Here is a 27,815-nt window from a genome sequence, read left to right as displayed (position 1 = left end):
TCTAGTTCTCAAAGCACTTTGCAAAAATTTAAGTTATAACAACTGCTATTAAACAATGGAGTCTGTTGATGAAAATAGTGGGAATACATTGAACTTTATGAGCCAAGTTAAGCAGATTATTAAAGAAGGAAATATTTCACAGCTGAAGAATTTCTGTTCAGACAAAGAAAATGAAGAACAGGTCATTATTTTTACAATGTCAGATTTCAACGTAACCCAGCAACAAATAATTTTCTTTAAAGAAAACAGCAATGTTAATCTTGTTTATTCAGGGACTTCCCAACTTACTAGCATGGTATTCAAAGAGTCACGTATTTGAACAACTTACGCCACATTTGGAAATGCACTGTATTTTCCAATAGACTTGTTTTGAAAGGATTATTTTGTATGCACATAGTAAAGACACACTGCATACAAACAAATTAGTTGGCTAAATTTTTCAAAGAACCATTGTTGCCCAATCATCATCAGCTAAAATTTAAAAATTAGACATTTCATTGCGTCTTGTATGTAATATATAAGAATATCTGTTATTAATATTCAATGTTCAACGTGGCATCGCAGTGCATTACTGCATTCTACATAATAATTTTTAAATTACATCTGTACTAACAAATCTGAGATGCGAATAAATACTGCAAATGCAACTTTTTTATAAGTTGGGGAGTGCCTGTATTTACAGTGTACATATCTAAGGTCTGCTCGGCAATGATAGCGTTCTTAATTTTCGTACTACATTTTTGCTGTAATTTTTACACTCCATTGCATGTATACTCCAAAAAACAGGTTAATCCTTATGATCCTATGTATTCATGATTACTAAATATATTATGCTTTTCTAGCAACCCTGGAGCAGCAATTCAAACAGCCGTGCAAACTGGCCAAAGTTGATTTCACTCTTTCTATTTTACTAAATATTAATACTAATACTTTTCCCTGCTTTGTAGGTGATTTGTAGTAGCTTGGATTTAGTATCTTGCTTTATGGATTATTTGAAAGATCATGAAGCTAACGATCAGGATATGGAAAATTTCGGAGATCTCTTCAGTCATATCAGTTATATTTCAAACGAAAAGGAATTGATACTGGGTTTTCTAGAACAGTTTGACCCAATGGTGGAGTTTGATATTATTAATTGTCTCTTTCCTGGTCTGGAAATAGGTACAGTATATAAACAGGATAATACTTTGGTTTGTTTGATAAATAAGCATGCTTAAGACTGATGATGCCCAACTGTGATTTCTGTTTTTAAACATGCTGCAAGCTTGGCCTGGTTTACTTTACATTTTATTGTAGTATATTTCAAATACTGTTGGAGTAAATAGTTGATATCAAGCAGCTTATCAAACAGTAACCTAAAGTAAAAACTAATAACAAAAGGACGTTATTTTCTAAACATTTGGAAACCACAAAACTGTGGACTTTTATCTTTGTTTAAGTTTGTTTATGAAGTATTATGAAATATGAAACAGTTGTTTAAGCAAAGGACTGAAATGAACCTTTTTCATTAGTTTGTGCAAAAATTATGGAAAGGGATAAAGCAAATCAAACTTACCACTTGAACATGGTGTTTTCTTCATTTGTCTACTATGCTGAGAGTTTAAATTTACCAAAATATGATAATTATGATCCCATGGAAGAATATCCTGAAAGAGCAGAGGAACTTAAGCTGGCAAAGTAAAATACCACAAGGATTTTACACCTTTTCATTGAATGAGCTTAACTTACTTTTGTGATGTATTAAGTTTATATTATTTTTTATTTATGATTTTTTTATTTTGCATTAGGTTTATGAAAAAATGCACTGAAGTTGGAAGAAGTATGTTGGAGATCATACAACAACAGTTTCAACAAAAAGAAATTCATAAAAATCATATCAAAGCTGTAAATTGTGAATTTTTCAATGTGGGCGGAAAAGGATTGTTGTTTTTACTGAGTGAAATATGTGCTATGTGAATGTAATATTTACCATAAAATATTGTGTGTATACAGTAATATGTAATTTTTTTGTTTGAAATCCGTAATTTTTCAAGTAAACGAATATTTTGTTGTACTGCAGTTATGTATTGGCCTTTTAGAAAGGTTATCACGTTTAAACCTTGAGGAACTGACCTGTACTGAATCTGCTGAGAAACTTATCGGCAAAAAGTCGAAGGATCAAAATTCAGTTTCACAAGGGCCCCATGCAGGTAATTAGAATAGCACAGTAATTTACTTTCTGTGCAATAGGAAGCTACATAATAAATCAATCAGCAAGTAAGCAGCGCTAATACAAGTAACTACTAATGCCCATGTTTTGAATATATAATAATTTAGTGTTTTGGCATTGGTCATTGGTAGATTAATTAAAATAAACTAAATTTCTGTTAGAACCACGATTGGTACTAAAGACAGCATCAGATGTATGCAGTTTGTTACATTCACTTCATTGTCCATGGACAATGCACTGCAATATGACTTGGAAGAATCTGATTAGTAGTGATAGGAAGTTATCACAAGAGGAATTTGACCGCCTTGAATTAGCTCGTGGTTGTTACTTGTACTTAATTTTTGACAAAGGCCATGGAATTGACTTGTTTCCACAGGTAATTTTTTTTAGAAAAGATAGCACCACATCAATGCACTGAAACTTTAATCAATTAGACATTTAATGGATAAGGATAATTTTCCCACCTATACTTCATGCACAACCTTCATTAGATAAGTGTAGCATGTAGGTGTACATAGCTGTTTGGTTTGTAAATGTCAGAGTATATTTTACTAACGGCCATATTTGTTTCAACTAGATGGATCATCCTCTTTTCTCCTTTAAACAGTGCATTCCTGGTATACTTTCACTACTAAAACAGCAAGATTCCGTAATGCTTCATAAAGGTAACATCCTTTGCTGTAGAATATTAAGATATAATTTATTATCAATATTATTGCCTGATGTGTTTCCAATGGATGCACAAAAAGGTGCTAACCAAGTATTGGCGGTGCATAATGTAGATACAATCAGCGGATAGAGAAGATGTGACAAAGCCTTAGGCTTGATACTTATAAAATGGTATCAAGAAAGTGAGTGCTTATCGAGGGGACTCCAAAAATGACGGTAATGACAATAAAGGTTATGGGTAATGGCAGTAATAGATATTAATGACGGAAAATTCAGAAATTTAAAACAAAAAAGGTGTGTTTATCTAAACTTGCACAAAGACATGGTGACTAGCATTACTAAAAATGCATTTAATCGAAAAATCCTCTGATTGGTCTAACACACTTTTTTAACCATTACATAGAACGTCCAACAAACTCATCGAAAACGCAAAATTTTTGGCATATACGGCTCCTTAAAATCAGGGAAGCCGGGACCTCTATGTTTGTGTTTCGTTTTTTTTTGTTTCTACTGATTAATAATGCCATTTGCTACTTCTGTATGTTACTGCTCAACAGGTTTGGCTTTGTGTCGCTATGCTAGCAATCGTTTAGATCCACTTACAATCCATAACAGATACTTGACCAATGCGTTAAAAGAAACTAATTGGCATAAGCCAGTATCAAGCTTGTTTCAATCTGCAATTCATATATCTACACATTGCCCATCAAAAACCCTTCGACAGAGATCTGGACAGTTCATTGTTCGGTAAGAATTTGTAACATTTTGCTGTGTCCCTGTTGAAATACTACTATATCGAAACCGCATTATTTTTTGATGCTAGTAGCCGTTTTTGTACGTTGTATACTGAGCTTGTTTTCTACAGGTTTTTAGATAAGTTTGTATGGACTGACCGCTATAATATTCTTTATTCATTAATAACCAATGCTCAACATCCTGGAATGGTTGGTTATTTAATAGGATATTTTAAAGACAAGTTGTCTGAAATACTACAGGTAAGTGTAAGCAAGTTGATGGGACTCACCAATTAAGCCTTGTTTATTTATTTCTAGTCTCTTTATCTCGCACAATTTAATTTCTATTTTAAATGCAGCAACAAATGCCAATTGGAAGTTCATATTTTCTTGAAAGAAGTCACCACATCATTAAGATAAGCGTTGCTTTGAAAGAAGGCAGTGAAACCGATTTGCTGTCAGAATACAACCGATTGATGTCTTCATTAAATATGTTGCGTTTTCTTTTTATCAGAGATAAAAACAACAAGGTTACTTGCATCTTCATATTTGTTTTTTTCTGTGGATGTACCCTCTCTGACAAAGTTTAACTAATATCTAGACTCAGATTTGGAACATTCAAGCTTCAATCGAAGAACAATTTTTAGAACCCCTTAGGACAGGGATTAATCTATCTAGAATGCATTTCAGAGATGAGCTTAAAAAGCAATCTCATCCGAGAAAAGGTTTGCCATATTTCTATACCTAAAAGTAACTGTCAGCGGTATTAGGTGGTAATAAATTCGTTTTTTTTAGAAGAAGTCAGTAATGAAACCGAGTTTTCTATATGTGGAACAAATCTGTCAACGTTTCCACTTATGGAACGAAAACAGGTAGGTGTTTTTAGCATGACTACAACATAAACCAGTTAAACTAAAATATTTATTTTCAGGCCTTGGAATCTGCAATCCACAGCTTTGATATGCTTGAAAATATAAGCATACGTGTACAAGAAATTATTGATCAACACCGTTCTACAATAGAAGAACTGATGTAATATGCACAGTGTACATAAAATAAATATGCATCTTCCTATGTCTTAAATATTCACTGAAGCCCATCACAGTGACAGACTATAAACACCACACTGATTTAATGCAGGAAACGATAACTGAAAACATCAATAACCGTCGTGGTACTGAATGAAATCTGGTGAACTGGGTCTCGCGAACGTTTGAGAATTGTAATAACTGTTAACATCAGGGTCACTGTGCATCAAAAATCGTGGATCAGATGGATTAAACTCTTGCATGTACCTAAAAAAAGAGTTTTTGGAGTGTATAAAACTCGTGAGCACAGTTAATAAAAGACTTTAACATTCTTACGGCTCATAGCCGGGAGGAAATTCATGAGCTGGACCAAGTCCATTTCTCAAAGCCTCTTCGTCAATAAACTCAGGCTTTAATCCATTCTCCATTAAGACATCCTCATCAAAATCTGTGTAAAATTAATTAAACTCAAATTGCATTATTTCAAATAAGTTGTGCAAACGAAACATGGTGTATGTTTATGTATGGTGGTGTACTTACTAGGCTCATACAACAGCAAACCATCATCCCGTAAATAAGGAGTAAGTACATCATCGTAAATGTCATCATCATCTACATCATTTTGCTGTTGACTTTCAACCATATCGATCCACTGTGAATTGTGCCAGCGGAACTTCTCAAGTTGAATACGTTTTGCCCATTCAACATCGTACTCCTGTTATTAACATAAAATTATCAGTGATTTAATACATTACTTTATGTCACTTGAAAGCAATGGCACCAAAAACTGCAGTGTACCATTATTATGTCCAGTGTGTTATCACACACTTTTCTTATTTCTGTGTTACGGTCGTGCATCAGGTCGATTAAATAGGCAGGAACCTAAACACAAAGCAGAACCTCCGTTATCATACCCAAAGACCACTTTGCAATGTAAGTTCAGCGAAAAAATATGAACCTGAGTTTTTGATACAATAACAATCCTTGTTTCTTCATGCCATATCATTTGATAAAAAACGTATGCAATTTGAAGTACAAGCTCATCATCTTCCTGTTTTGCTGAACAAAGAAATGTCATATTGATTCAGAAAACTGTATATTACAATACCAGAATATTAAAACATATAAAATAGCAGAAATACCATTCAATAAGTCGATCAAAACTTGAATAATTCCAGACTTTGACAACATTGCGGCGCAATTGCCGTCCAAAGCAACAGTTCCCAACAAAACAATACATTCTAAAACCAGATCATCTTCCGCTTGGTCTAATAAGCAACAAAATTTAATTAAATGTAAACACAACTTCATCATATGCGTTGGTTGGACATACTCGGTTTCAATATTCTTTGAATGAAAGCCATCAAGTCATATCTTTCCAGAATTGCCTCATAATTCAAGTTAGGGTGGTTTAGATTGCCCAAAGTTCCAAGACACTCAATAACAAAATCTTCATCCTTTTCGATTTTTATTGCTTTTGCAAAGGCGCCAGCATGTTCCTGTTGTCACAATTTTTACTGGTGGAAATTCTACTGCCTAAATTTTAAGGAAACAAATAATACTCACAATAAATAGTGACTTAATTGGTCCGGCATGCTGTGACATATTTCGAATCATTTTTAAAATAAGAGGATCTTTGAATTTAAAAGCCCGCCTCACCAAAAACTTTATACCTTTGCCATCTCCCCATTCACATATTATCTGAACAAAACAGAAGTTGTTTGGAAGAAGAAAAATTTGTTAAATTTTTAACAAAAATAATAAACCTGTGTGTTGCGTTTGTTTGTGGCAATGTTGATGCACAGTGCAGCCACTTCAATACTAACTGGACCAGCCGGGAAATTAAACACAATATCAAGTAACTGCAACAGAAATCATTGTTTTCGGTGCTGTATTTTTTGATACCTCAAAAATCAGAAGACAAATTAAGAGAAGGAAAGCTTGCCTGTGGTATGCAATCAGTATATGAAAAAAGAGATCGAACTTTGTCCTCCACACTTAAGTGATAAAGTAGGCATACAGTAGCTGCCTGGTTACATTCATCTCCTATAATACATGAGAGTATTCAGAAGGGTGTGACATAAACACCACAACGAATGTTTTCCATCCTTTGTGATTGAAAATCTACTTCTGAAAATCTTATTTCTGTTAATTATACAACTTGTACCATTACTAAATTAAAATCTTATACAAATTCCTGATTAATCGTGTGGGCCATTTTAATACAAAATACACATCTGTTGCAAACCTAACAAAGATGCGATTCTGGGCAACAGGCCGAGGTCAATCATTTTATGTCTTAAATTTTTATCAAATGACAAGTTAAGAAGAAGCCGCACTGCAAGACTGCTCAATTCACTGTTGTCACATGCAACATATGGTGCAACTTTTGCCACAATATCTTGATTTGTCTGAAAAATACACATTCATAAACCTTTAAACAGTGTTTTAATGCCCATGGAGATGCACTCTTGGTGTACTACTACTAAGAGTATTATGTAATTTCATTGGATATACAGTAAAAAGCAATAGTATACGTACATTAGTTCGCATATTTTGGTTAGGCTTATAGGTGGCTACTGGTACACTTTGATAACTAATACATTTAGACACAAAAACAACCTCAAGTGTTTAGATCATTGATGTTTTTGTTTTACCAGAACAAGCTAACTTAACAATCCATGTTATAATTATAATAACAGTAAATCAAGCAACCTCTTTGAACATGTATAATGTATATTTTGGAATCTCCTCAAACAACATGTGAAAAGTTCAATTAATGACACAAAGCTAATCATAACACCCACCATTTCATTTTTGTTTTCCAAGAAAATGCTGAGTTTCTTAAGAAACGAAATGACCAGCAGTATTAGATCTGGGTTTCTTCGGGTTTCTAGGGCCTTGACTAACAAACCAACAATACCTTTATTCTTCATTTTTGCCTCAACCCTGGTATCTTCCGCCAAGTTCAAAAGAAGGTAAAACGCAACTAAACATAGATGATAGCTTATTGAAAACAGTCAATAAAACTAAAATTTTTCCTTGTGTACAATGCTACCATACCTCTTAATAACTGATCTTGCTTTCTCACCAGACCTTGGTATTTTTTGTTGGCTTTTTCATAATCTTTTATCATTTGATCATTGTCTGGCTGATTAGCAAGTATGGTTGTTGTCAAGGGATTAGTACAGTACAAAGAAATTCAGTTAATGTTAAAAATACAGAGCTGCTTACTAAAACAGACAAAGATTGGGTGTAGCTTACCTTATGGTATTGTTCACATATAAAAACCTGCCTGAATTAAAGAGTTCACTTTTTATAATACTGCAGTTACATGAAATTAGTACTATTATGTGGTCAATAAGTATATTACCATTTTCTACACATTTGAAGTGCTTTTTATGTGAATGGGCAATGTTAGAGGAGGTTTATCTTAACATGATGCTATGTGTTGTTAATATATCCACAAACATATTTTACTCCAAAACTTACAGTTAACAAAGTAAAATTTCTCAGCGTAAATATGTTATACCCTAACAATTATTATGTCAGGAGCTGCAATGTATATTTCACATTTCACCACATCGTGTTTTTCACAATTTCCAACAGCTGCTTCGGTTTTGAGGTAATACATACATGGATATATTAACTACATGACACATCAAGGCAAATTTAATTTAGCGTTGCACTTACATTTTTCAACCATGAAAATCTATAATAAAATGCCATACGCTGTAACAAACTAGGTATGAAGAATTGAACACCCACAAAATGAAAGGATATTTTCTTGTTTTCTTTTCTCAACATCTTCTCTCCAGCTATTGTGCCTTGCAAGTTCATGTTCTGCGATGGTCATGCATAGAGCACCTATCTAAAAAGAGAAAATGCAAGCTAACTGTAAAAATCAGAGTGTTGAACTCTTATATGTACTAAGTGCAGAGGTAGGCAGGCGGTACTTTGAAAGTACCGTCGGTAACGGTTCCGGCATTTGGTACTATTTTTAAAAAGTAGTTCGGTACTTTGTCGGTACTCGGTACCGGTACTTTTTTTGTAAAAGATGCTGCTGCAAAAGCAATGTTTGCCGCTATTATGCCTTCGGTAAAGGTTACTCCAGGTCAAAACATATGTGATGTTAATAGCTTGCAATTTACTTGACATTTCTAGATCAAAAAAGATCAACAGATGCTAAAATTAGTATTAAGGATTAATTAACACGTATTTTTGAAAACATACTTGTAAAAAGTACCGAATACCGAGACTGACTGAAATTTCTTGAAAAAAGTAATCCGGTACCGAGATTCAGTACTTTTTTTCAAAAGTACAGCGGTACTGCCCACCTATGACTAAGTGTGACTGTTGCTACATTACTGTATTACATTATTCATTACATTACTGTTGCTACACCAAACCTGTTTATTTAAAAACAAAAAATCAATCAAGTAAGAGGGTGGCTTATGCTTAAATTACCTTATGATGAGCAATGACAGAATGGAATTGAGTATATGCAGAAAAGCAGAAGAATATGTACATAATGTTAGTTGATAATTCTACACTTTTTCTCCAATCTTCTCTCAAAACACGAGTTAAGGCTCCCAAAACAGTAGCTAAAGTGCCAAAATGAAGGCATGTATTATAGTTCAATTATTTTCATTAACAATTATACATGCTAACTATCACTATACTATACTATATACCAGGGGTGGCCAACCAGTCAGAGACTAAGAGCCTCACTTCTTACTGTGTTAACCGCAAAGAGCCACATCAAACACATTATGATTTATGACGCTTTTTCTTCATTATGATTTATGACGTCATAATACTGCATCAGATATTGTTTCAGTTTCATCATCTTTATTCTGAGTCGAAATCTGATGTAATCAGTCATTATTTAGCAAATATCAATTGAACATTAGCCAGTAGAGATTACTTTTCTGTATTATTTATCTGCCTAAAATGGGTAAAATGTGCTCTCTTTCGGAGGTTCAATATGAACGAAAGAGCCGCATAATACCGGGCAAAGAGCCGCATGCGGCTCGCGAGCCGCGGGTTGGTCAGGCCTGCTATATACTATGCTAATTGAATACATATTGAAAAATTCAAAAACATACCATGATGATTCAATTCCTCCAAATTGTCAGGATTTCTTGTTAACCGCAAAAGAAGTGCGGATGCCTTTATTTTTGATGGAACGTCTTCATACAATAACTCCACATAATCATCTATGTTGTTTACACTGGGTATTTCGTTATCAATTAAATTTGAATCACTCAGACAATCTGGCGCAGGATCTAACAAGCCTTGAGCTGACTTCTTTGATTTCACTGACTTTTCCTGAGGACCTATTGTAATAAATGGTATGATATGACAAAGCTATGTTTTGTGATATCAAACATGATATAATTTTCATAACTTGCAACAGTGGCAATCAACAAAGCCTCTTTGGTTATTTGGTTGAGGTCAACTTAATGCTTGCAAATGTACAAAAAATGTTTGAGCATGCACACCTTGCACAAAATATGTGCAATCTGTTCATAACACTTTCTACAACCAAGTTTTGAACTTGTTCGAGAAATGCAAAGGAGAACATTACGTAATGTTTCCGTTATTTTGTAGTCATATATAATATATGGTTTAGCATTGGTGAAGCATTGCCTTATGTGGAAGCTTAACTATTTATAACATCACATTAGAAATTTATGTAATATACCATAACATAATTGTGAAGAATAGAAATACAACTGTATGCGTTGATTGAATCGTTTAACTGATCAATGCTTTTATTTTCATCATTTCACTCTGGCTTCTCTGCCTATCTTCGTTGTCATATTGTACAAAGGGTTAGTTCGTTTCTCATGAATTCAGTCTTATGTTTCCATGTTTTTTCAAAAACACGGAATAGGTTTAGAAAAACTGCAGACTGAAATATTTAGCTTTTTTGTTATAAAAACTATCGCAAACAAAAATCAAACACACTACAGTATTAGTCGCAAGTTTTTAAGCCTTGTAGTTTATTTTAGGCTGACTTTCCTATATAAAATTAGATCGGTAAATTGTTTCATTAAAAAAGGACATACTAAATATCTGTCCTTTTCTCGGATGATTAAAACTAAGTGGAAACATTGGTCAAATGTGAAGATAATCTGACTGCATTTACAACCTTTTCACAAGATGTAAGCTGATCTGGTTTCAAGAGAAACCTCAAAATAAAAATACTTATAAAAACATCTCATATCTTTCAAACGTTTATTGTTAGGTAAGTTAATTGGAAATACTGTATATCAGTTGGTTGATCAACCTGTCAGGTATGTTGCAAATCATCAAAAGTTAATGGTCTGAATAGTATTTTTGTTTAATTTGGAAATAAGTCACAAAGAGGTCAAAAGTAAACCTAGTACTAAGGTAAATACCCTACAAAAAAGCAAACAGCATTACATAACTTTACTATATATTATATATATATATACTGTATTTACATGCTTTTAGTGGCCGTGCTAGTTGTTACCAGCAATTATTACCATAGTTATTTTTGAGCACGTTTTAAGCCTATTCGGCTTTGTCACTTTTTCCCAATCATTGGCGCGTGTTAGTAACAACTGACTTGATATTTCATTCCCACCATGCTTTTGAAGAAAAATAAATGATTGATTGATGATATCCATTTATTTAATTTAAACAAATTTTCAATTTGTGAATTTAGACAAAAGTCTCTTGCAGCAGATAGAAACTTATGGTTCCCTGTACTTATACAATAAAATTGTTACTCCATCGATTAAACTAAATCTTGATCTTACTCTTTTTCTAAAAGGTGCAGACAATGCAAAATTTTCAAATGGTGTGTGCAAATTCAAAACAAAAGTTTGATTTAAATTTTGTGTTAGAAAAGTTGGAAACCACAAAATTTGACTGGAACTAGACAATTGAAGAAAGTTGTGTTTCTTGCAATGTCCTATAAGCTACTAGCCTGCTATATGTATGTGTTTTGTACATGTATTCAAATATTTAATAGCTAATAACCAAATCGGATGCAAATGTTTAATAAGAAAGAAGATATTTGTGGATGTTTATCTTTGAAATTTTAGAATTAGACCATTTTTGTACAGCAAAGCAGAATCTCAGCTCTTTCCTGACCTTTGGCAGTTTCTTTTCTGTTTTGCAGGTAATACAGTAATTGTTCGACTTCTGGCAGTTTGGAAATATGGATTAGTTTGCATCGCTCAACAACTTCTCTTGCAAGTGCACTAATGTCAGTCTTTTCATTTAAACTTCTTAAACGAATTCTGAAAAAAAGAAAAGTTAACACCTACAATGGTCGCTAATTGAACATTGACAGAACAATGAAACGTCACTTAAATGATATTGTTACAAAGTATAACTATGAGTAAAAGTATATCTCTGTTACCAAGTACTAGTAACTATGGTATACAATTATGCTACATACTTTACTATCACCAGTCACCACATATTCACATACTAACAATTGAACAAATAGTAATAGCATTATAGTGACTGATCTGCTGTTGCACTGCCAGTGTTGCTTGAGCTAAAAACTAATGATCGAATAAAAGAAATTATTTATTTTCCACTCCACTTCTCCAGCCCTAATATAGCTGACTGTCATCTGGCTACACTGGTAAGATATATGTTACATAAGTACTATAATTATTGTTTGCGAATACACTATGTACTTCTGGTTGCTCACACTTTCTGGCCAGTCATCTTGTTGTCTACTAGGTCAACCAATTCTTCTCTTATATCTTCTGGTAAAGAGATAGTCACTGTGTAATTCACCACAATTGCCTTATCTAATGGATGAACTTCAAGTTCTGTACTGCATACTTCCCTGTAATACAAAATAATAGAGCATTAAAAGTACTCACACTTTTTGGCTTTCTTTTTTTTCACCAAGCATTGGGTCTCCTAGTTCACCAAGAATAGTTGCTTCGACTTCATAGTTTACAATTATCGCCTTCTCGGATGGATGGACATCAATATTTCCTCCTTTTACTTTCCTACATACATTTTCTAACATATTTAGCATGGTTATACTGGGAAAATTTGGATTATTGCAAAGATTTATTAACGCAAAATATATTCTGTGACACTGCAGTTTGCAGTTCCTGGACATAGCAAAGATGAAACATATACTGTATTTAATCGCTATATGTCGCATTTATTTGTTTCATATATTTATCAAAAAGTATGAAGCTTAACTTTGGTGACAGTGAAGAAAAAAATGATTCAAAAGCTACTAGATATTGAATGATATGCATTTGTTAAAATAATCTGTTCAAAATATTTTGTGCCATGTTTTGATCCAGGGTTTATATATGCAGCATGCATCATTTACAAAAAAAATAATGATGGTAAGTATATAATAAATTTGACAGAAACAGCCCAAAGTGTGTTAAACGTAACTAAAAGTTACATTAAAGTTAAGTTGGTATGCAATGAGTTTCAACTTCTCAAATCACTTCAAATGCAAGTTTTTTCCAGAAAAATCATAAATTAACACTAAGTTAGTTATTACGATTTCATTATAATACATTTTATGTTTGTATCACAATATTAAATTCCACCAGTTTTAAGTGTACGTTACATATAAACATACCTTTTTAAATACCGGGCATCTTCAGAGTGCATCATCATTTCTGGTGGATTGGATTCATCATAAAACATACTGCAAATTTTACTAAGTTCAGTAAAGTACAAAATACAGTTGTACTGTCACAGTGTACTGTGTTAGGAAGCATAAAACCTTTTTCAATACTTTTGTTCAATCAGTTATGTCATAACTACATTACCATCAACCGGGGCTGCTTTGAAACTTGGGCAGCTAAATCACAACATTTTATTTATATTGTTACATATGTTAAAAGGTGCACCTATGCCAACAATTTTTGTGCACTATGAGGGAACGCTGGCAATAATGCTCTCCCTAACTTTTTACATATCACATGGATGCACAGCATTTGTGTTAGTTGAAAAACTTTATGTGCTTTTCCATACCGGTACCACAAAATATGACACCAATGTTCAACAATATAAGTATAAATATAGGTTAGATCAATTGCAACTATTATAAACAACATTTACATCCATCAAAATAAACAACATTTTTTATGTATCAACTTCAACACATTTAACCAAACATGCACAAGCACATGTAAACTTTTCAAGCACATAAATGCTACGCCTTTGAAATAAGTAGATGCTTTTGGTGTGACGCCAGAAAGAATTTTGTACAAGCAGAGTTGCTGAAAAAAAAAACAGTTAAAAATAAACAATTTTAAAGAACAACGATACCACATGTTTGCCATAAAACTACCAACGTGGTGGTAGGAAAAAAATATGTAATTACTTATAGGCATGGCCTTGTGGCACATAAATTACATAATTATATTGTGAACAGGTCAGAAGGACTATTGAGTACCAAGAAAATTGTTTACAAAACTGAAAATTACCATTTTATAGGTAACAAAATTTCCAAATTTTCAGCGATAAGTTAATAATTTTTATGTACAATTGTGTAACTGATAATTATAATGGTTTAAGAACATTTGTCGTCAATAACAATATCAGAGCTACTCAACTAGCAGGCTTTTAAGGTTTAAAAACATTTTAAATCTCATCAGTTGAAATATTACATGCGTGATAAACGGGGAACATTCCATTATGCTTAAAACAAAAAAATTAAAGAAGTTTACACACAAATTAATGGATATAGTCTGTCTATTTAATGTGTTGTTTGATGGCATTACATTTATTGGCGCATTTAGGCTATCCGGCGCACTGAGAGCAAAGTTTCCGGTAAGCTTAGGGTCATGCAAAAAAAATCCTCAGTCTAAGGATAAATATCATGATACGCGAATATACCCATATTACAGTATTGTAACTGCAATAACAATAACCCTGCTGCCCTGTAACCGGTTGGCAAAACTGCAACCAAATACCTGTACCGTTCTATGGCTTTAGATTAGAACTTCCTTAATTTTGGACTTGCGGTGCAATAGTGTAGGCTAGCTAGGCTATAGCGATATCCTAGACCTAAAGGTTAGGAACTGTGGAACTAGAGTCTGGTACTACTGCCTACGCCAGGTACGGTATAACCACAACACCCAAGTACCAAAAGACTGATAATCATATTACCATCACTCTTTCCGGATACAAGATTAGGCTACTCATAAAAATATGAAATGTTACATGATTCCACTTTCACATTCTTCTCGGCCCTCTAGGGAATAGCCTATAGAACTAGGCTCTAAGTCTTCCTGAGGACTGGAGAAAGGACAGTGGCTTTGGCTATGTTTGGCTTTACTTCGGTAAGGATCTTATTTGCAGCTGTAAAGTAACTACCTATAAACATCTTTTCATGTAATACGTACAATTCAAATTAAAACAAACTATAACGCTAAAATTCGCAACTAAGTCACGAGGGAAGTTATACTATAACAAACCCATCAAAGTCTAAAAGGCAAAAAATTATAGATGTAAAATGCTAATAAAAAATTAAAATAGGTGTCATGCTATATTTGTTCCATGGTGAAAAATATGGTCCATTGAGACGCAAAACGCATAGAATGACTCAGCGGAATGCTTTCATACAAATTTTTTGGTGAATGCTTTCGGGTCCAAGACAATTTTAGCCTGAACATGCGCGGAATTTATGCCTTAGTTAGAGGTTTATTGAACTAATGCAATTGACGTGGATTAATTGTATGCACTTAGTTAGGTCTGTAGTAATCACAAAAATAGATTTAAGCAAGCCTAGCCTTCCCCATACGGTACCAGCTACTGGCAAATTTGCAGCATTTACGGATCCTGCAATACATATTTTCTCCTTTTTCTTTATTGCACTGTGGCATGCATCTCGGTGACTCGCTTGCACCCATTGCACTCAACCTGAATTATATTATTATTAGTAGGGCGATTATTTTTTGACTTGTCAAAAAAAGTCAAAAATTGGTCAAATTTATAGCTTTAGGTCAAAAATTGTCAAAATTGTTTACAAACTGCATTGTCGTGATTTCGTAGAGGTTGCACTGTCAGTGAACTTTTCATGTTACACATTGTAGCCTACTTTATATTGTTGCAAATGACGTTTTTGTTTTTGTTGTGTCTTAGCTGCAGTTTTTTGGCAGTGATTTGTAATTAGCTCATTTCCCTTTTCAGAATAGGCTAGGTCTGTGTTCAGATTTTTGCCCTTCTTTACTACAATAAATTTTAACTTTTTGTACAATAATGCGTAATTTAACTACTTGAGTTCTTCATACGTCAAAATTTTTCAAAAAAAAGTTTTCTAATGTCAAAAGTTGTCAAACGTTTCAATTTTTAGGTCAAAAAAGAATCGCCCTAATTATTAGAATGCATTTTTGTGCATTATTAGATCGAGGCAACCAATCAAGAAAATATTCATTTGTTGAGTAGCATGGTTGCGAGTGTTACGTCACAAAAAGATCTTGACGGGAAAATGACTTGACTCAACAGTTTGGTTATGATTATTTTGGTCCATCTTCTAAAACAAATTGCTGAAAACTTCTGGCTGATGTGGTGAGAAAGTATGAGGGTCAAATTGGTTGATATAAAGCAAATTACAGTGAATTTGATGATAGTAAAAATGTGCTGAATTACTTGCAACATTTTTGCTTTTAAAATATCCTAATTATGCGTTCTTGTATTTACAAAAGCTGAATATAAGTTTTGAAAAATTCATTGATAAAAGATAAAAGGATATATGTATGTTTCACATATTCATGTTTCAATTTATTGTTTTCAAAGACTCTTTATGTTAAAATATTCTAAGTAGAAAATACATTTCATGAAAGCGCAAGTATGACAACACATAATAACATAATATTAATAATCAGGGAGTCGAACCGCAGTGGAAAATGATTTAACTCCGGTTCAGGTTATAGCCTACATATTTTCATTTTACAGGTTTGCCCAAGTAGCAATTCGTTAGCTCAAGGAATTTCGTCATGACTGGGTAAAGGTTTTCCACGTTTTGAAATAAGCAAAAGAAACACGTTTTCTATAACACTTGGATGAAGTTATTGTACTGAAAAAGTGGTTACAACTGAGAAAAGTTTGAGTCCGGTTCGGATATTTTTCTCTTAGTCTTCAATGGTTCAGGTTCGGTTTAAATTTAAACAAATTTAATAAATTGGATTCTGGTTCCGGTTCGATTTTCATTGAACTTCCGCTCAGCCTCAAACCGGTGACGTTCAGGTTCAGTTCTGTTTAGACACCCTGATAATAATAACACATTTTAAGCTTTTAAAAGTATAATTCAAGCATATATTTAAATTTTACAAGATAAGCAAGGTTCTAAGCAGGTTGCAGCTCAAGTTAAATGGAGCAAAGCACTTACACAAACAACAACAAAACGACAAAACATACGCATTTTTTGACATTAAATGCGGTGTATGGTATTGCACTGCACAATAACTTTAACGTGAATAATTATGTTTTAAACTTTGAAGTAGCCTATGGAAACAATGCAAAAAATTGCACAAAACCTTTAGTAAGGAAGATAGGAGCATTGGCATGCATTTTAAAACTTGAAGAAATACAATTCTTTTGTCAGTTTGCCACTTCTTTATAAGTATGTGGATTGCGACACCATGCTGGCAGCAAAATCTGTGGCAGTTAATCACGCGACTGCTAATCACGGACATTTGATCACTAGACTTTTAATCACGCAGACTATTAAACACGTAGTCATTTCAACCCTTGGCCAAACAAATCATCACGTGGACATTTAATCACTTTACTGAAAAGATTCGTATAATTATAACGGTTTACCGACATTTAATCACGCGACATTTAATCACAGACATATTTAATCATTAGCTTTTTAATCACGCAGACAATTAAACACGCAGTCACTTCAACCCTTGGTCATTTAATCACCAGACAGTACGTGATTAACTGTCGCGTGATAAAATGTCTGTACACCAATTATAACACCTAATTTAACAAAGTTGTTGTCAAATTGTCACAGTCTCTGAAAATTGTACTGCAATTTATTTATTTACTGTGAATACGTAAGGAAGTGCGTTTCAGAAGGTGTACAGACATAATCACGCAACATTTAATAACGCGACACTTAATCACCGAGACATAATCACTTGGACAGTTAATCACGCGACACTTAATCACGCGACACATAATCACTTGGACAGTTAATCACGCGACATTTAATCACACATTTACAGTATCGAAAATTGCAAGTCTACACATGACCGTTATCTGTCAAGTGAAATTTTAGTTTATCTTCGTGCAGTTGCTCACATTTCCCATGTGTAGACTTGCAATTTTCGATACTGTAAATATGTGATTAAATGTCGCGTGATTAACTGTCCAAGTGATTATGTGTCGCGTGATTAAGTGTCGCGTGATTATGTGTCAGTGATTAAGTGTCGCGTGACTAAGTGCCGCGTGATTAAGTGTCAACAAACCGTTTCAGAAACGAGCGCCTTTTTTTCGAACGCAAAAGTTGATTCGAAGGCAACATGTTGCAGTAGCATTTAGTAAATTTCAGGCAGTTGGAAGCAACAAACAACGTAACATGAGTGCAGACAAAGTTTCCTTTGGAGTTACGTCAAAAGGAAACCCCTTGGTAATTCATAAGCAACATGAATTTATTAAACATCGAAAATATGCAAGCGGGAATATTCAGTGGCGTTGCAAATTTTACCAGAGCAGTAAATGCCAAGCAAGGGTAACGACAAGAAACAATGAGATTGTAAGCAACTGCGATCCTGAGCACAACCATTCTGGTAACAAAGAAAATATTTTAGCGCGCCAAGCCGTTGTTGAAATGAAAGATAAAATGAGTGAAGTATCGGCTACTCCAAGTGCAGTCATTGCCTCAGTAATCACCCATCTTGAACCAAACGTACTAATGGCATTACCGAGGAAACAGACGCTCAAACGGACTTTAAATAGGAAGCGTCAGAAGCTGCAAAACGATTTGGGCGCAACTTTGTCTCCGCTTCCAAAAGATAAGACTTTTACCTTTCCAGACCAATTTCAGGATCCTATACTCTCTGACTCCGGTTCAGACAGTAATCGGTAAGTTTTACTGGGTAAACGCAGCTATTAGATGGATTGGCTTGAGCTAAACTGTGGCTAGCAGATGGAACTTTTAAGGCGGTACCATCATTGTTTTTTCAGCTATAAGTTACACCCTACATTTCGAATTCGTTCCTGGCATAAACTCTGCCGCTATTATTTACTGCCTTGTGCAAAATAAAAAACACACGCTGTATATGCTCGCATCTTGGATGAAATTAAAAGAATGAGTCCTTTGGCAAATCCTGCGAAAATACTGCTGGATTTTGAGAGTGCAGCAATTAATGCTTTTAGATCAGTTTATCCTAATGCAACAATCATGGGTTGCTACTTCCATTTGACACAAAGTATTCTCAGAAAAGTCAATGAAATTGGCATGAAATCAGACTACGAAAGTGATGACAACTTACGTATTGATGTTCGTTACTTACCTGCATTAGCTATGGTTCCGCTCACAGACGTTGCTGAAGCGTTTTGGATACTAGCTGGCAACATGCCAGAACACGAAAAGATGCCAGAGCCTTAGCGTATTTCGAACACACATATATTGGAGGACGAAGAGGACCAGGACGCAGTGAATGCTATCGGTCTGCAATCTATCCCATAGAAAGATGGAATCAGTTTGAAAGTGCATCTGAAGAAATGGCTAGAACTACAATTTTAATTGAAGTTTGGCATTACGGACCGCAGGCACTTTTTCAGTGTCATCACCCAACGCTATCGACTTTTATTAAAGGACTTGAAAGAGATATGCAGATGCAGCATGCAACTTATCTACAAGGAGTCTCTGGATTGCAGCCATTTCTCCCAAAGCGGTATCAATCGCTGAAACTGCGTGTTGAAAATGCAATTGCTCGATACTCGGTCAGTGAGATTTTAGTGTATTTGCGTGGTATTTCATCCTTGTCGCATAAATAAAGTGCCATTTTTGATATTTTTACATTACGTACTTGGCACATGTGATTAAGTGTATGCGTGATTAAACATCAATGTGATCAAATGTCTCAGTGATAAATTTACCACATGATTAAACGTTTGCGTGATTACATGTCTAGTGATAAAGTGCCCACGTGATGCAATGTCTGCGTGATTAAAAGTCTAATGATTAAATGTCCGTGATTAACAGTCGCTTGATTAAATGTCTGTACATCTAGAAATGAATTGAACACAAATCAAAACTATACATCATAGCAACTAGTATCGGCTGATTCATCTTAAACTTGGCACCTCATTACATAAAAAATGTCCTGCACATAGTAGGCTAGGCTAGGCTTACTTAGACCTAATTTTAAATCAGGCTCAATTTAGAGTAGCTTATGATTACTTCAGTTCTAACTAAGTGCGTTTAATCAATCCACGTCAATTGCTTTAGCTCAAAAAAGCTCTAACTAACGCATAAATCTTCAGAGGTGGGCAGTCGGTACCGGTACTTTGCAAAAAATATACCGACGGTTCTGGTATTCGGTACTATTTTTAAAAAGTTGTTCGGTACTTGGTCAATATTCGGTATCAGTACTTTTTGTATAAAAGATACTGCTGCAAAAGCAATGTTTGCCGCTATTATGCCCTCGGTAAAGGTTAGGCCTACTCCAGGTCAAAACATGTGTGACGTTAATAGCTTGTAATTTTACTTGACATTTCTAGATCAAGAAAGATCAACAGATGTTAAAATTAGTATTAAAGATTAATTAATTATTAAGGATGTATTTTGAAAAATATAATTGTCAAATTTTTGAAATTATCACGTGAAAGTAACAAGCACCGGGACCAACCGAAAGTTCTTGAAAACAGTAATTCGTTACAGAGATTCGGTACTTTTGAAAAAAAGTGAAAAAAAGTACCGACGGTACCGGTATTGGTACTGAAAAAGTACCGCGGTACAGTAATTCGGTACTATAGTACAGCGGTACTGCCCGCCTATGTAATTCTTGCACACGTTCAGGCTAAAATTGTCTTGGACCCGAGGGCATTCACCAAACAATTTATATGAAAGCATTCCGCTGAGTCATTCTATGTGGTTTACGTCACAATTGGGAACAAAATTTTTCACAAAACCGGTTTCATGCCAAATTAGTAAGTTTGTATGTAAGCTATTATTTTGTTGTTTGTAAGTTAAGTTGGTAACTTTGTAAGTTTTCGCTAAACCCAAGGGCAATTTCCGAGATTTTTGAATGAAAAAATTACGCTGAGTTATGCCAAATTTCCTACGTCACAAGGCCCGCAGGAAATTTGGCACTACGGGCATTGTGACGTAAATTGTTGCAAGACTCAGCGCAAGTATTTCGATCAAAGGCCTTATATTTTCCGTAAGTTTGTAGGTTTTGTTTTCATTTTTGTAAATTAAGTTTGTAACCTTATAAATTTTTGCTAAATCTGAAGGCAATATCCGACACTTTCAAACGGAAAACGCTAAGGCATGTCAAACCTCTACGTCGCCATGGGTGTTTTCTATTAACTTTTGGTGTAGTGCCAAAATCTGCTTCCTATCCAAAAACCTGTTCCCCATTGTGACTTCACAGATTTCATTTAGTTTGTGGTTTTCAAGCAGCAGAAAACGAGTGATAACGTAGATAGAATATCGAATATTAAATACTTGCATATTAGACTATAGCAACAACAACTAATAATTGCACAAAAGCAAGCTCGGTAATCGGAGCTCGAGCGATGAGGAATCATCGCCGGGTTTTAGTCGTGCAAAGACTTTCCTTAGTCCGTGGATAAAAATTATCAAATCCACATTGAGTAAAATATATTTCTTTATTTATTTGTAGCTATTTCTTTGAATGTTGTGCGTAAGCTTGACCGATTCCGCAGTTATTTTGGAGACGTTATCAATCAATTTTAATTCTGAATTTGGTTCGATCAGTATTAAATACGCCACTGTTCAATATTGTACCATTAGTATATTTGTACTTGCAAGCGGTGTTGTAATTACTCGAGTCACGTTTTTTTGTTGACTTGAGTCGAAAGTCCTAAATGACTCGAGTTAAAGTCCAGAATGACTCGAGTCACGTTATGACGATTGTGAGGGCTAAAAACGGCTTTATTTAACAAAAACGGAGCACTTTCAAAAAAATTACAAATCTTCCTAAAAAGTATCAACCGGACTAATTTGTAGACAGTTATGACCTTACTGCAACCAATTTAACACAACGCATAATGTGACGTTAAATTAGTTTTTATGTTGAAAGGTATTGACAACTTACTTCACAACTTAAATTGACTCGAGTCAGAAAAAAATAACCTGGTTACAACCTTGTTTGCAAGTAAAAAGATTAACCGCATACCTACAGTAGCCTATAGCTCAGTCATGGCTGCATGCCAAAAGCCAAGCAGAGGCACAGGGAAGCATGCGCCCCGAACATCCTGTTGTGTACCTTCTTGTCAAAATCCCGATACATTATAGTACATCTAATAAGACGGCTAGTTGTACGGGAACCTTTACACCGGTTCAACGCAATTTTATATTCTGCCACCACTAGTGCATTTAAGTAGCCGTATATGGTAAACTTTTGTGATTTCCCTGGTTTTGTTGCACGTTCTACGTAATGGTTAAAAAAAGTGTTAGACCAATGAGAGGTGAGCATGACCGGTGTTGCTTTTCAGTGAGTGGATTACCCCAGCAAATAGTCCGTTAAAAACTTCCACGTCGCAGGTGAGAATACCATAAATTGTAGGTGAAAATTGATATTTCTGGCCCAAAACTACAGTTTTAACCTTAACATTCTGTTGCAAGGGTTAGAGGTATGTCATTTTATTAGGATTTCATGAAATAATAGCCTAAGGCACACAAAAATTACATGCAAAATTGCAGGGCGCCTCACCCGGAAGTTTTCGATAGATAGCATTTATAGTAATTTCACTTTATAATAAAATAAACAAAAAAAATAGTCTTTTTTACAAGCAAATACGGTGTCTGTGAGCGGATATTAACATCCACGTTACTTAATACTTTTTTTTTTTCGGCATGGTTTCTTGTGTCTCAGGGTTTGTAATTTTGTTTGTTTGCAATGCATTTTGTCACGTCTACAAACTTGTGCCAAGTGGTGTCTTTAAGTTTTGCACAACAACATTTAACTAGTTACAAGTTTATTCAAAAAAGTGGCATCTAAATGAAATCATTTTTTTTGTTTCCATATACAGACAACAGTGACAATCGTGAAGTTAAAATTAATTCTAAAAACACCCACATTTCTTCCCTATTTCCATACTGCTTAAGTTAATCAATATAAGGTTGGTTCATCTGACACTACCAGGACTATGTGTAATTATGCACAAAACTTTAGAAAGCACTCAATATCCTTCAAAAATAAACAGTCTACGAAGGCAGATGATTGTTTGTTTGCTTGTTTCCTGCTTCCTTTTAACGACCTTCAACTGTACATAAAAATTGTTTAGTCAAAATGAAATACTTCATATGGAAATCAACTTCAGATATAACAAACTTACTGTAAGCAGATATATCAATTTCATCAGGAAGTTCTGTGACGTTCACTTCAAATCTATCCTGGACTTCATTCAGTGTTTTTGCATCAGTTTCATCAGATACGAAAGTGATTGCAAGACCTTTGGTACCAAAACGCCCAGCACGTGCCACCTAAAATTTGATATCTAATTATTCCTTCCCGATCTTCTTGGCCATGTAAGTTAGCTTTAAATATCTCTTAGCCTCATAAAATAAATGTTTGTTCACATCATAAGCAATCAGTATGTGAACAGCAAAAAATTTAATCATGGGCAAAACCGTCAATTTCACTTTTAAAATTACTGGTATTTGATACAACACCTTAGTAAAGATGCTGTGCAGGGTATAAACTAGAGTATACCACAGGAGTTCAGGCAGCTGTTAGCAGACAGGTCCAAACACTCACAAATGTATGGTTCTTTTGACCATTATGTGATTAACTATAACAATGGGATTGGGAATATTCATGACACTAAACTAATTAGCATCATTATAGATGAGCTTTACAGAAATTGGTATTGAAGGCAAAATTAAAAGATGGTATGGTTATTGATTATTCTGGACTCTATGATCAGTTGAGCAAATGTTATAAATCACAAAGTTTGTAACCTCATTATGTGCCAGAAAACCTGTGCTATACATGTATGTACAAAAACTAGCAATTCGGAAACGAATAACTTAGAAATTTCTTTACTTACTCTGTGTAGATAAGTATCCGAGTCTTCGGGCATGTCGTAGTTGAACACAATGTTAACCCTTTCGATGTCCATACCCCGCCCAAACAGGTTCGTGGCCACCAGAATACGACGCTCGAAATTCTAAGACAACAACCATTTATGTAAATACTATGTTTGCCAAAAAGGCAATGCAGGGATAAAATAAATGAGATGATCTTCTGGTGGAAAATTGTGACATATTGTGTATACACAATACAACAGTATCTTTTATTAAACTAATAAAAGCCACTTAATGAGATAATCCGAGACAGGCCCATTTTGGTCACAAATACACAAATGGTCAAAATGAAGCAACACAATTTCTTACAAGACCAAAAATCATGTTTTGATTCTTTGCACCTCAACTGCATGTTTTATGACAATATGTATGAACAGTTATGCCGCAAAAGAAAAGCAATGGAGTATCGTTTAAGGTTAAGCATTGGCGCAAACTTTCAAATGGTACACAGTACGCACACAAAATATATAAGTAGTCTATGCAGATAATATACTATACAGTGTATAATAGTGAATAATATAAAATAACAGTGATTTAAAACATCAATGAAACATCAGTAAAACATTGCCAGCAAGCTTTTCATTATTGATAAATAAACTGGATAAAGTTGATCTGGTAAGCGCCATCTTCAAACTAACAATAAGGCTAGAGCACTAACAACCAAGTTGACTAGTATGACTACCATTTGAGCAACCCAGTATCATGACCAAGTATTATTAAACTTTTAAATTACATACATTTAAAATAATTGTATTGTTTTGTCATACTAGTGAACAATTGTTGTTGCATCACAAACGTATTTATATTTTTTATTTTGAAATATTTTCATCAATAAATTATCCAAATAGTCTATAGTTAATCCACCATATTGAATTGCATGCAAAATATGTAAAATTTTTGCTTTTTCTCAAATAACTTTTTTTCTGGAGCAAAAATACAATTAAAATGTATCGAGTGGTTATAGGAAATCAGCTAGCTATTCTGCATCATTAGACTTCTTGATTGTAGCACTAGCTCGATCGGTTACCAAGATATCGTTAAATTGGAAAAATGACTACAGTCGTATGGTACAAATAAAAAACATGGGATAAAAGAAAAAGTGGTCAAAATACAATATGTTATTACAATCTTTATCCTCAAAATGAGGAAAGTGTTAGCACAACCTAAACTAGGCGATGATTCATGAACAATTGCTGGTCATTATTTGTGGTTATATTAAGCAGCTTCTCTTGTCCTGTTCGGTCACATTACATGTAGTTACTAGTTATTACTTAGTCGTCTCTAAACACTAAACAAATAGTGGTCAGTAACTTAGTGTTTATTACAAATTAGAAACTCTATCATAAATAGCTATCTTTGCCCTAGCCTGATTTCAGTATTAATCATCGATGTGAAACCAAACTGATTAATGTCTTCTAGGCAGCGCTGTTTAGTTTGTCAATGACAGTGTATACACAATAAGCTGCATACCTTAAAAAGTTGGTATCGGCTGAGACGTTCTTCTTGGTTCATTGCTCTATGAATGTCAATTGCAGGAAAGTTTTGCTCTTTCAGAAGCTGAGCCAACGCAACACATCTTTGCACAGATTTCACAAATATTACAACCTACATAAAAACAAAATATTTTAGTAGTGTACAGTGCAAAATTATTTTCTATTAATTTTAAGTGACTAACTTGATTAAACTCCAATGCATCTAAAAGATCAAAGAGTTTACGATTCTTCTCATTGTCCTTCAGCTTGACATAATGCTGCTGCAATCCATGGAGAGTCAGTTTAGCTTCATCATCAACATAGACTTCCATAGGCTACAAGATAACCATTAAATCCTTTTAACTAGTTATACTTTTGCTTTAGTGTTAAAATATATATTTATATTTGAGCAAATAAACGAACATTTAAATCGAATTTTAAGACAACTATTGTTACCCATTTACCAATTTAATTACTAGCTTTTGTACTACACTTAAAAAATTACTACAAGCCGCGCCAGAAGGACTAAATTCTTTTCCCAAAGGAGAATGTTGAGCTGGAGATGTGTCTTCGGACCAGATGAACCATCAATATGATGGAATAGCTCGAGCAGCCAATCAGACTCTCAGTATATGGTGATAAATGATGTGTGAAGAAGAACATGTTGCAGGGCAACAAGTGGGAAAGGACTGGGTATGTAAGTTCAGGGTATGGTAAGTGTTTAAGGTCAAGCTGGGCATTTAGTCTAGTCAGGAATGGGTTTGTACTGTAGCTTAGAAAGGCAGGCACGTTTCAAGTAGACTGGTACTGGTAATGAAGACCCCATGGACCCCCGGGAATTTCTTCAGTAAAATGTCCCCCCAGGACACAATGGTCAGTGAAACTTAACAAACTGCAATGAACTCCTGGAATTATTGGAGTTACGCAGGTGGAAGAATTTTAATTACATCTTGCATGAACTTCTTGCAGACAGGTCGAATATCTTTGCTCAAGGTGGCACTAAACATCATCACTTGCTTTTCATGTGGAGTTATACGAAATATGTCTTGAACGTCTCGACGCATATCTACAATATAAATTAAAAGGTACATATGAAACAGTTACCACTTTACAATGTTGTAAGGTTTTGTTTATATTGATGTTATGTAGTGTAGGAAACATAGTGACCATGCAGATATATGTATGTGCATGATGGATAATTTTCCTCTAATTCTCTTTGAAGCATTAAGCACACAGCAGCCACACACCCAATCTCCATGTGACTCTAGCCTCAGAAGTACAGCATGCAGTAAAAAGAAAATACTGTAAATAATTACCAAGTTGTTCCAACATTTTATCACACTCATCTAAAATAAAGTGTTTGATATTCTTCAAATTCAATGATTTTGATCTGATTAGTGCAAGTAATCGACCAGGAGTTCCAACAACAATATGAGGGCAATTGCTTTTCAGGGTAGTTTGATCTTTAGTAATTGACAAGCCACCAACAAATACAGCAACCTGCAAATAATATGAAATGTTTGGATATCAAGGAGAAACACTTTAATCAACTTTAGTCAATGGCAGCTGAAAATTAACTGTTGACAATAAATCCTTAACCACTATGCCTGTTTTAATTTTTTTACCAGTTTATTTGTTACTATTTAGTTACCCATTTTTGAAAACAGTTTAGTATAAGCTATCATTTAAAACTTACCTTACTCGATGGCATATACTTAGAAAATCTTTCATATTCTTTACTGATTTGAAAAGCAAGCTCTCTAGTGTGGCACATCACCAAAACAGAAACCTGCAAATAAGCACGTAAAAATTGATTTTGGGGATCAATAGGTTAGGCCTACTGAGTTTGATAAAGAATACATTAAGCTATTTAATTACCTGTCCATCCACTGGTTCAAGTTGCTGCAAAGTTGCAAGTACAAAAACAGCAGTTTTGCCCATACCAGATTTTGCTTGGCATAAAACATCCATTCCAAGCACAGCTTGCGGAATACATTCATTCTGAACTGTGAAAATAAATTAGACCACTAACTTAACTGCATATAAACTACAGCAAAGAATCCATCAGGTTATATTTACAGCAACTACGGTAAGAGGCTAAGAATCCAACAGTTTAGATGATTTTACCAACCTTCAGAAGGATGTTCAAAACCGCAATCCACAATAGCTCGAAGAAGTTCAGGTTTCAATAAGAAATCTCTAAACCCTGAACTGTGAATTGAAACGTACGTTCCTTTGACATCTTTCTTCTGTTCTTTGGACGCTCCAATTTCTTGTGTAGTTTCATGTTCCTCTTCTTCGTAGTCTAAAAGTTCTTCTGCGTCTGTCATGGTGTTCTTATATGGTTGAGTTAGGTTTTCAAAATATAAGTGATAAGCTAGTGCAATTTAGTGCACTGCCGGATTTTAGCTGCAAAACATGTGCAGAAGG

General features: G+C 34.4%; 3 protein-coding genes across 6 annotated transcripts; 1 reads left to right on the top strand and 2 right to left on the bottom strand.

Annotated features, from left to right (window-relative positions):
* Positions 1 to 42: 42 nt before the first annotated feature.
* Positions 43 to 4,681, top strand: LOC143450006 (glomulin-like). Of its 3 annotated transcripts, none has more exons than XM_076950387.1 (13): positions 43 to 181; positions 948 to 1,161; positions 1,512 to 1,677; positions 1,788 to 1,905; positions 2,060 to 2,189; positions 2,371 to 2,585; positions 2,787 to 2,874; positions 3,436 to 3,625; positions 3,744 to 3,873; positions 3,972 to 4,142; positions 4,214 to 4,337; positions 4,408 to 4,484; positions 4,544 to 4,681. In XM_076950387.1, the coding sequence occupies exons 1-13, from the start codon at positions 56 to 58 to the stop codon at positions 4,646 to 4,648; spliced, it is 1,854 nt and encodes a 617-aa protein (XP_076806502.1). In that variant the 5' UTR covers positions 43 to 55; the 3' UTR covers positions 4,649 to 4,681. The 3 variants fall into 3 exon arrangements, with proteins under 3 accessions (XP_076806502.1, XP_076806501.1, XP_076806500.1); XM_076950386.1 differs by having other exon boundaries at positions 43 to 211; positions 4,411 to 4,484; XM_076950385.1 differs by having other exon boundaries at positions 43 to 211.
* On the bottom strand, positions 4,516 to 14,873 carry LOC143450004 (kinesin-associated protein 3-like). 2 transcript variants are annotated; one of them, XM_076950381.1, is made up of 19 exons: positions 13,249 to 14,873; positions 12,340 to 12,480; positions 11,769 to 11,917; positions 9,749 to 9,979; positions 9,108 to 9,244; positions 8,424 to 8,511; positions 7,704 to 7,802; positions 7,448 to 7,629; positions 6,889 to 7,051; positions 6,586 to 6,686; positions 6,407 to 6,502; positions 6,207 to 6,341; positions 5,974 to 6,139; positions 5,783 to 5,908; positions 5,599 to 5,699; positions 5,439 to 5,522; positions 5,181 to 5,355; positions 4,977 to 5,088; positions 4,516 to 4,907 (listed from the first exon to the last, which is right to left on the bottom strand). In XM_076950381.1, the coding sequence occupies exons 1-19, from the start codon at positions 13,314 to 13,316 to the stop codon at positions 4,772 to 4,774; spliced, it is 2,490 nt and encodes an 829-aa protein (XP_076806496.1). In that variant the 5' UTR covers positions 13,317 to 14,873; the 3' UTR covers positions 4,516 to 4,771. The 2 variants fall into 2 exon arrangements, with proteins under 2 accessions (XP_076806496.1, XP_076806498.1); XM_076950383.1 differs by lacking the exon at positions 12,340 to 12,480 and adding an exon at positions 12,518 to 12,649 and having other exon boundaries at positions 13,249 to 14,869.
* A 7,912-nt stretch (positions 14,874 to 22,785) lies between these two features.
* On the bottom strand, positions 22,786 to 27,815 carry LOC143449299 (spliceosome RNA helicase DDX39B). The gene is made up of 10 exons (XM_076949441.1): positions 27,517 to 27,815; positions 27,264 to 27,391; positions 27,082 to 27,174; positions 26,702 to 26,885; positions 26,333 to 26,451; positions 25,589 to 25,720; positions 25,384 to 25,518; positions 23,877 to 23,996; positions 23,163 to 23,310; positions 22,786 to 23,090 (listed from the first exon to the last, which is right to left on the bottom strand). Exons 1-10 carry the CDS (start codon positions 27,713 to 27,715, stop codon positions 23,077 to 23,079), a joined length of 1,272 nt encoding a protein of 423 aa, XP_076805556.1. The 5' UTR covers positions 27,716 to 27,815; the 3' UTR covers positions 22,786 to 23,076.

The sequence above is a fragment of the Clavelina lepadiformis genome, chromosome 3 (assembly GCF_947623445.1).
Source record: "Clavelina lepadiformis chromosome 3, kaClaLepa1.1, whole genome shotgun sequence".
NCBI lineage: Eukaryota > Metazoa > Chordata > Ascidiacea > Aplousobranchia > Clavelinidae > Clavelina > Clavelina lepadiformis.
This window is presented reverse-complemented; position numbering and strand designations above follow the sequence as displayed.

What these genes read in the sequence shown, in the direction of transcription:
- LOC143450004 (XM_076950381.1), bottom strand. Translation starts at nt 13,316, where the DNA reads ATGTTTTATGATGAATCCAATCCACCAGAAATGATGATGCACTCTGAA. An exon ending in CTGTCATTGCTCATCATAAG is followed by an intron (nt 8,512 to 9,107) that starts GTAATTTAAGCA and finishes TTCTCTTTTTAG; the next exon opens with ATAGGTGCTCTATGCATGAC. An exon ending in GCAAGATCAGTTATTAAGAG is followed by an intron (nt 7,630 to 7,703) that starts GTATGGTAGCAT and finishes ATCTATGTTTAG; the next exon opens with TTGCGTTTTACCTTCTTTTG.
- LOC143450006 (XM_076950385.1), top strand. Translation starts at nt 56, where the DNA reads ATGGAGTCTGTTGATGAAAATAGTGGGAATACATTGAACTTTATGAGC. An exon ending in AGTTGTCTGAAATACTACAG is followed by an intron (nt 3,874 to 3,971) that starts GTAAGTGTAAGC and finishes TTTTAAATGCAG; the next exon opens with CAACAAATGCCAATTGGAAG. An exon ending in GCAATCTCATCCGAGAAAAG is followed by an intron (nt 4,338 to 4,407) that starts GTTTGCCATATT and finishes CGTTTTTTTTAG; the next exon opens with AAGAAGTCAGTAATGAAACC.
- LOC143449299 (XM_076949441.1), bottom strand. Translation starts at nt 27,715, where the DNA reads ATGACAGACGCAGAAGAACTTTTAGACTACGAAGAAGAGGAACATGAA. An exon ending in TTGAACCAGTGGATGGACAG is followed by an intron (nt 27,175 to 27,263) that starts GTAATTAAATAG and finishes GCTTATTTGCAG; the next exon opens with GTTTCTGTTTTGGTGATGTG. An exon ending in GCCGATACCAACTTTTTAAG is followed by an intron (nt 23,997 to 25,383) that starts GTATGCAGCTTA and finishes TTGTTGTCTTAG; the next exon opens with AATTTCGAGCGTCGTATTCT.